Source organism: Sorex fumeus, unplaced genomic scaffold (genome assembly GCF_029834395.1).
Source record: "Sorex fumeus unplaced genomic scaffold, SorFum_2.1 ptg000047l, whole genome shotgun sequence".
NCBI classification, from domain to species: domain Eukaryota; kingdom Metazoa; phylum Chordata; class Mammalia; order Eulipotyphla; family Soricidae; genus Sorex; species Sorex fumeus.
The window spans coordinates 1,482,670-1,491,427 of NW_026606104.1; the positions used below are offsets into that span (position 1 = coordinate 1,482,670).

At 43.4% G+C, this 8,758-nt stretch overlaps 1 protein-coding gene across 2 annotated transcripts; it reads left to right on the top strand.

The window, feature by feature from the left end:
* The first annotated feature begins 269 nt into the window (after positions 1 to 269).
* On the top strand, positions 270 to 7,965 carry CUNH1orf162 (chromosome unknown C1orf162 homolog). Of its 2 annotated transcripts, XM_056123605.1 has the most exons (7): positions 270 to 330; positions 1,931 to 2,001; positions 3,428 to 3,475; positions 4,385 to 4,466; positions 6,128 to 6,231; positions 6,525 to 6,586; positions 6,859 to 7,965. In XM_056123605.1, the coding sequence occupies exons 3-7, from the start codon at positions 3,439 to 3,441 to the stop codon at positions 7,012 to 7,014; spliced, it is 441 nt and encodes a 146-aa protein (XP_055979580.1). In that variant the 5' UTR covers positions 270 to 330; positions 1,931 to 2,001; positions 3,428 to 3,438; the 3' UTR covers positions 7,015 to 7,965. The 2 variants fall into 2 exon arrangements, with proteins under 2 accessions (XP_055979580.1, XP_055979581.1); XM_056123606.1 differs by lacking the exon at positions 6,525 to 6,586.
* Positions 7,966 to 8,758: the final 793 nt, after the last annotated feature.

Genomic DNA, 8,758 nt, shown 5'->3' on the forward strand with positions numbered 1-8,758 from the left:
ATCGACGATCAACGGGAGGGCCTTTATTTTTATTTTTTATTTACCCTTGTTTTGGTATTCATAAATCATAAGATACAAATGACGCTTCTGATTATGGGATTAAAAATGCAGTGTTGACCTGCATTGAAATTTTGAAAATTTAAAACATACTTAGTCCTAACTAAGTTCCTCCCCACATGGGGAAGAGGCAGTTCTCAATTTGGACACATATCTTTGTGGCATGTAGCCGTGATAATTTCATCATTTCTAAACCATAGGCATAGTAGAGGAAACAAATGAGAAGTTCAGTTGTGGGCAACTGTATCTGATGAGCGGACTCTTTCTTAAAAGGTAAACCAATGCTTTTAATCTAAATGAAACAATCAATTCACCAAAAGAGAATGCGCTTATTTGTTAGCTGTTTAAAATTTTATGATTTTATGAGGCTGTGGGGAAGGGCAGTAATTGAATTGATGCATATATTGATGGATTTTATAAATATGGGTAAAATTAGCCAGGTCCAGTTGGGATAAAAGATGGAAAGATATATATAGAACTTTCTATTTAAATCTATAATTCAGTCAAATATTTGGATTGTTATTTCAAAGAAAAATGTGTTTCCTGCTTGGTTTTGCTTGGATTTCCAAGTGTCTATTAGCCTGTGACAGGTTGTAACTGTATAGTCCAACATTTGTGTATGTATTGAGATATAATTGACATCAGGTGTACAGCATAATGATTTGATGTTTCTATATCTAATAAGTATTAATACCATAAAGATTTATAAATTTTTCTCCCTGTCTTTAGAACTTTTAAGATCTACTCTCCTGACAACTTTCAAATATGCAGTATAATATATACTATACCATAGAACAACTTTTTATTTATTTATTTTTTTAATTTATTTATTTATTGAATCACTGTGGGAAAAGTTACAGAGCTTTCATGTTTAGGTCTCAGTCATGTAAATATCAAACACATTTCCCTTTACCAATACTTATTTTTAACCGCGATCCCCAATAGAACCCCACCTCCCACCCCTCCCAATTCCTGTGAGGCAGATGAGTTCTAGTTAACACTCTATCTACTTTGACTAGATTCATTGTTTTGATAAAGGATGCACCATTATTATTTAGAGTTTACAACCCCCCCCCCCAAATCAGACATACTGAAAAAGTGTTGTGAAATGATTTGCTTTCTACAGCTGGGTTCAAGAGTTAAATGATGTTGCGCGGCCGCAATAGCGGCCGCGCGGTTTTGGATTTCTGCTATTTTACTTATTAACCCTGGAAGTATTTCTATTAAAAGTTAGATAGTTAAGAGATTGGTTTCTGTGCTCTGGAGTTGTGGCCGTGCCGGAGAGCCGCTCGTGGGGGGCAGCTGGTGACCTCGGTCAGGTGTGAAGGACGGACCAGAACGCCCCCCTTCCCATGAGGTCCCTGCCGCCCCCGACCCCCGGCTCAAACCTGCTGTCCACAAGGCTCCCATGCAGCCGCCATCTTTCTTTCCAGAGAGGAGAGGGCGAATGGGGCAACACCCTTTCCCCTCTGGGCAGGCATGATGGCGCAGTTTAACACATAGTCCATTCACTTTTCTGCTCCGAGCGTATAGCACAACTTTTTAAAAGGTGGCTTTGGAGACATTTCTTTGGTGACATTTTGGGTAGTAAATTCAGAGATACTTATATGAAGATTAAGAGTTGATTTTCTTAAAAAAGATATGTGATTCTCTTTTTCACTTGTCCCTTAGCAAAAGCTCATAGAATAGTGCAAACACATACTTTAATAGAAAAATACTATCCACAAATATTTCATAGTGTTCTACAAAGACCACTGCTGACAAATGAGCAGTGGAAGCAAAAGTGCTAGAGACACTATTATTGCTGATCCCACAATAATGGAGTCACTTCCTATTCTCATGGTTAAGAATTCTCACAGGATTTCTCTTTTAGGATCTTTTTTTGTGTGTGTGCTGCATTTGCATGATCTTAAAGAGAACTGTCGGAGTTGGAACGATAACACAGTGAGTAGGGCGTTTGCCTTGCACATGGCCAACCCGGGTTCGATTCCCAGCATCCCATATGGTCCCCCAAGCACCACAAGGAGTAATTCCTGAGTGCATGAGCCAGGAGTAACCCCTGTGCATCGCCAGGTGTGACCCAAAAAAAAAACACACACAAAAAAGGACAGTCAATTGCAAGACCCATGACAACAGTGCTAGTATTGGTGTAATTGGTGTAGGAAAATAAGGTTTCCTTCTTTCCCCACCCCTCTATCAGGCCCAAGGACTTAGAAATTGATTCAATTCTCAGAGCTGGGCAAATAAGCACATAAGTAGTTGATGGCCTGTGTGGTCTAGACAAGTTACCCCCATGTGCAGAACATGAAGCAGACCCCAAAATTCTTTGTGCTGCTTCTACAATGTTGGGGATGGAGGTCTCTCTGTTCTCAGGGTACTATATGGACTTCCACAGATCGAACCTGGGTGGGCCACATGCAAGTTAAGAACCCTGCCCACTGTACTATCTCTCCGGTTACCCTAAAATTTTTTTAGGGCAACATTAAGAAGTATCTCAGGTAACTTTAAAAACGCACAATCAACAAATAATTGGCTTAAATGTAGTACTTCCAAGCTCAAAGTTACATAGAATAGATGAACATAGCTAGAGGTGGGGGTTGTGGTCAAGGGTGAGAAAAATGGGTATATGAGATCAAAAGGTAAAAAACTCTAATTTTAAGAGAAGTAACATCCAGAGGGTGGAATGTACAGTATTAACAAAGTGATTATTATATATGAGAAAGTTGTCAAGTGTACATCTTAAAATTCTCATCACAAGGAAACAGCAAGGAAAAAGAAATCTATGCAGTGTGATGAAGATTAACTAAACTGAGTAAGGCAATGAGCTCACAATGTATGAATTTATTAAATCACTATGTTATATGCCTTAAATAGATGCAGTGCAATATGTCTACTTAGCACTCAATAAAAACAGAAAAAAAAAGAGTAAAAACTGTATGGGAGTGAAACTGAAGTTCTGACAAGAGCTTATTTCTAGGCCTTCAAAGCAGAGAACTGGCTTTTGAAACTGCAGAGATCACTCCAGGTCAAGTTCAATCTCGCAAGAGAACCAACCCATGATTTGCCCCTCTCTCCTTGTTACTGCTATTGTTCTTATATTAAGATAACAGTTTCAGGGGCCAGAGCGACAGTACAGTGGGTAGGGCCTTTGCCTTGCACATGGCCAACCCGGGTTTGTTCCTCGGCATCCCATATGGTCCCCACAGCACCGCCAGGAGTAATTCCTGAGCACAGAACCAGGAGTAACCCCTGAGCATCACCAGGTGTGACCCCAAAAGAAAAAAAAGAACAACAGAAGAGAGCAGTTTCATCGTTTCTCCTTTCTAACCTCTCTAACTGCCCTTCCCTTCCCCATATTTTTCCCCCTCAGGAGAAGATAACATGGGTGGAATGATTTCAAAATCTACAACCACTCACGGTAAGCTCAGGATAGAAACCACGGATTGCTTTACTGCTGAGCTCAATTGAACTAAGGTCACTGGAAACTGTGCTCACATTTGGGTCATAACGGGACATTTCTGGAGTTAGAAATGTCAGATTTGACTATGAGGACAAATCAAGTGCCGAGAAAAGCAAAAAGGGAAATCAGTAAGAACAGTCTGAGCATCTGAGTTTGAGTGAAGGATCTCTCTGTGCTCAGTATTAGTGGCTTATAGGAGCCGGGTCCACTTCTCTTACTGCCCCATTGCCTTCTGTTTCTGGCAGTGGTGCCCTGTGAGCACAGGAGCAAACAGTAATAGCACAGCAATGTCCAAGTGCGAACCCCAAAGCCACTGGGCAGTACTAGTTCTGGGTTTTCACTTTCAGATTCTGTTTTAATAAGAGGGAGCTCATTTCCCGGGAGTCCCCTTAGAGTTGCCGAGGGAGACTCACAGTTTTATCAAAGGAAGACATGGGAGCAGGGATCGTGCACAATCTGGGTTTAATCTCAGCACTTCGGACATCATGAGCACCAGTGGCCCTGGTGATGTGGCACTATTTTTTTTTTTTAAGTACAGGAGGAGCTGCAAGCAGTAGCCTCTTCTTTCTCTTATGTAACTGAAGTTTCAGTTCTAATTTTTTTTCTCATGGTGCTGCAGCTCAAACTCAGGGCCCCACACATGGAAGTCATGTGCTCACCCCATAAGCCACATGTCCAGCTCTGCAGTTCCCATTTTTCTGTCTAAGGACCACACTCAAAGAAGCCAGATCCTCTTCTTTGCAGAACTGTGGTCAGCATCATAGCCTCCATTGCTAGCTTGGTTAGGGTGCACTATCTTGGCCACCTGAGCTGGACGGATTGGTATAGACTGGCAGATATACTAACCTCCTGCATGTTCTCTCCTAGAGAAACACAGCACACACTCTACAGTGGCCCCTGTATCCCACCACCCTGTGACCACTGTTCGGTGCTCTGAGGCCTGTCCAATGTGAGTGGGTGCTTCCTCCCCCCTTAGCTTGTGTCACATGGTGTTTGATTTTATGCCCTGAGGATCTGGGGAGAGAGGTCTGGGGAGAGGGAACCAGAAACAGAACTACTAAATTCTTTTTTGAAAAGAAAAAAAAATTTGGTACCATTATTAACAATACTATTCATGATGGAGTTTTATGCATACTGCACTCTCCACCGGAGTATTCCTCCCCATCCTCTTCCCCCATCCTTAGGAGTAAAACAATTTTTATTCTTGGAAATATGGTTCTTTTGGGGGGTGGATGGGAATGGGTTTGGGTCATACCAGCTATGCTTAGGTGTAAGATAACACTGTTTTGTCCTTTCTCAGGTAGCTTAGGTTTATCGGGTCACACCCATCTAAGGACACTGAACTTGTATTGTAAGCAATATCCTTTCTGTATGGACACAGGAAGACCGTTAATATTATGCTTTGTAACTTGGGAGTTGATTGACTCCGAATAATATTTACTCCTGGGCATCTGATTTCTTGACTCAGTTGCCCTTAGTTCCTAGCACCCCAAAAGCAGGGTCCCGACGAGGAACTGAATGGACCCAGGGCAAGCGGTGAGTTACCCTGGCATCAAAATGGGCCAGGCCAAAGCGCCACGATACTCAACTAAAAGTTGAGGGCATGATCATGGGCAAATGCTGTCATGATACAAAAGTAAGTAACGAGGACACTAGGACCCTGCTGGAGCTAGGAAGATTAACCTGGCCTGAGGACTGCGGAATGTATAGTGAGATGTTCTCAGGAAGAAACAAACCAAGTTTTTTATCTCTTACTGTGGTCATACAGAATGACATTGCTAGAAATATTAGAAGTAGATTTATTACAACTATTTAAGTAGATTACTAACTGAGGGAAGAACACACCCTTGTTGGGATCCCACCCTTGAGCGGATCTCCTAGTAATCTGGAGTAATCTCTTTAGATGAGATTTTATCCTTAATCTCCTGGAGGAGTGGTCTTACCTCTCTTTGTTGATTTGTCAATATTCAACCCACCTTTATGTCACTGCCTTACGTGATTGCTATATAAACTAAGACTGTAAGCTCGGAGAAGAGAGAGTCAGAGCGAGAGGGGCTCAAGCTTGAGAGAAAGAACAGCCGTCCTGATCCAGGCATACACAGGGCTCAAGAGTACCAAATGCAGGCAGTGAGAAAGAGCCATCCAGTGAGCCCGTGAACACACAATCTTCGGCGTGATAAGATTTTACACTTAGGGTTTGCTCCTGGGTCTGTTCTCAGGAGACCATATGGGGTGCTGGGGAGGAGCCAGAGTTGGCTGCAGACAAGGCCTTACCCCCACCTTCCCTGTACTATCTCTCTGGCTCCAAGAATGTGGTTCTTAGGCTGGGTTTCCTCAAGTTTTAAAAGAGCCACAAACTCCTATGCTTATTGATGAAATGTGTTGATAGCTGGCAAATGGGTAGCCTATGAACAATTTTGGAGAGACACAAAAGCCCACAGCTTTTCTGGAGGTCTCAAATGTATCTGGAACTTGAGAAGCACAAAGACAAAAGCCATTGGATGAAAGCAAGTTGACAAAGCAGAAAATGCCTGCATTGGCCCATTTGGAATAAGATGCTGCCCCTTTTCCTCTGGGAAAGAGCTTCCAATCCTTTCCTCTTTTTCTTAGCCAGAACAACCTTGAACATTTGATCTTAGCCTTTTTTGCTGGGGTTCTACTGACGCTGCTGCTCCTGGCTCTTGTCTTCCTCTTCTTGAAGAGCTACAGAAAGCGTAAGTGGTATACAAGAGGTGACTGGCACTTTTCCCTCCAGGGTTTTGCAGAGAGCTAGGTTTGAGTGAATAATAGGAGTGGGGTGGAAAAGCTGCAGAGTTTACCCAACGCAGACAAGGACTTAGAACCCTTCATTTCCTCAAGCCCCTCTGCCTACCTTCAGTGGCCCTCTTTCTCCATCCCCAACACCTCCTCCCCTTCCCATTCCTTCACCCAGCATGAAAGGGAGCAATTTGAGTCCTCTCGGGTCCTTTGCTGAGAGCAGTGCCTCTTCTTCCTGGTGCTCTGGCAGGTCACTCTCACTCCCAAGCCCTGGAACCTCAGCAAGATCCCTACTCAGAAATTCCAGACAAGGTAAGACTCCCAGGGGCTTCTCTCGAAGAGAAGAGTCTTCTCTTGAAGACTCCAAGACTTCTGGGGCCTTCAAGGTCCCCTGCAGCAGTCCTTCTATGCTCTGATCACATATTGGAGCTAAATACTCTCTTGGCCCTGGATAAGAAAGTCCATGAAGAGGGTCCTCAGATCTCTTGGGGTCTTCCCCAACCCGTGATTTCAAATTGCTTGCAAAGATATACCTTCCTCAAATTCATTTTTTTATTCATGTATTCCTCTTATTTTCTCCACAGCCTTCATCTTCCCAGGAGGCACTCACCTATGCCAAAATGACTTTCAAAGTTTCAGAAAAAAAGAGCCCTCACTTGACTGCAAACTCTTCCGCAGACTCAGATTCCGTGATCTATTCTCAAGTTATAAAGAAAAACTCATCATTGCCTTTTCAGTGAGGCTGGAACCCACTTCCTCTCTGAATTTGGTCTAAAGTCAGGGTTTCTGCTTTTGAAGGAATTTTGGACTGTGGCCCAGGCGAAATTAGGTGGAGCTGTTTGGGTGGAATGCAGCAATGTTAGCCAGCAGTTTGGAAAACCAAGAGTCAATCTTATTCCTGGTCCACAATAAAGATTACTGGTCCTCCCTACAGGAACCTCAGTCTGTCTCCCTTCAGGGATAAGACACATGAGTATTTACACTATTAGTGAATTCTAGTGAAACCCTCACCTCAGACTTGAGATTAGCAACGGAAGATAGGGGCTTAGTCTTGAAAGAGTGAACCCTTCACTTGTGAGAGAAGGGAAGAGAAGGGGAAGGGAAGTGAAGGGAGAGGAGGGAGAGTAATTGGTGCAACTAGAATGGAAGGCAGTTTGGCTCTAGCTAACCATGTTTTCAATTCTACAAATGTATCCTATTTAAACATAGAGAAAGACAGTCTTAATTACAACTTTTATCAGATTGATTAAAACTTAGGTTTGTTCTGTTCTAGGCACTATTCTAAGTGCTTTGTTATAGGTTGATGTGATTTAAACTCGGTTTTCCTGTTTCTGAGTCTGAGCTCCTTAATGTTTTCCTAAGTGATTATGGTTTCATTTGCTCTGTTAGTAAGACATCTTTTGGAACTCACTTAAGGATTGGGGCTGGCTGCCAGAGAAGCAACCACCTGCTTATAGGATTGGGAGTTTTATTCCGTCTTCCTTCCAATTCTCAAGGCAGAGAAGAAGTGCAATGAGTCTCCAATGACCAAAGATTATTGATCATACCTATATATAATGAAGTCTCCAAAACTTCCATCACGGTTTGGTTCAGAGAGTTTCTAGGTTGTAAAACATAAGAGATTTGGGGTGAATATTGTGCCTTCCTCATGCATGTTTTTCTGACTTCCTGAATTTTGTCCTTTTATAATAAACCAGTGATCTCATAAATAAAATATTCTTTGAGTTCTGTGAACTGCTTTGGCAAATTAATTGAACCCAAGAAGGGCTCCAGTTGAAGCCCTATTGAACTCAGTGAAGCCCTTCACTGAAAATTCTAGTGAAACCCTCACCCCAGACTTGAGATTGGCAAGGGAAGATAGGGGCTTAGTCTTGAAAGAGTGAACCCTTCACTTGTGAGAGAAGGGAAGAGAAGGAGAAGGGAAGTAGAGGGAGAGGAGAGGAGAGAAGGGGGAGAGGGGGGAGAGAGAGAAAAGAAAGAGAGGAAGGAAGGAAAGAAAAGAAGGAAGGAAGGAAGGAAGGAAGGAAGGAAGGAAGGAAGGAAGGAAGGAAGGAAGGAAGGGAGGGAGGGGACCCATTGGGTGCCTCCCTCCCCACCCCCACCCCTCCTCCCAAACAAAGCTTCCAGACCAAGAGGCGCAGGCAGGAACTGCAGCCAGTCAAACTTAATGGTATAAACCAAAGGCACAAGTCACAGGGGACTGGGAGTGAAATTTGGGTTTCCTCACAATTTGAGGTATGGGTAGTGACAGGCATGGCTGTAGGGCACCATAAACCTTGGTCTGAAACTTCCCCCAGCAGTCCCACAAGCAAACAGGTCCAACACAAAGGCACAAGTTAAGGAGCTGGAGATGAAATTTGGGGTTTTTCCTAACAAAATGGAGGTGGGGGAGCACCAGGCGGGGAGGGGAAGGGAGAGGAAAGGAGGGGAGATTCGAGAAAGGAAGGGGAGAGGAGGGTAGGGGAGGGTACTACTTTGATCAGA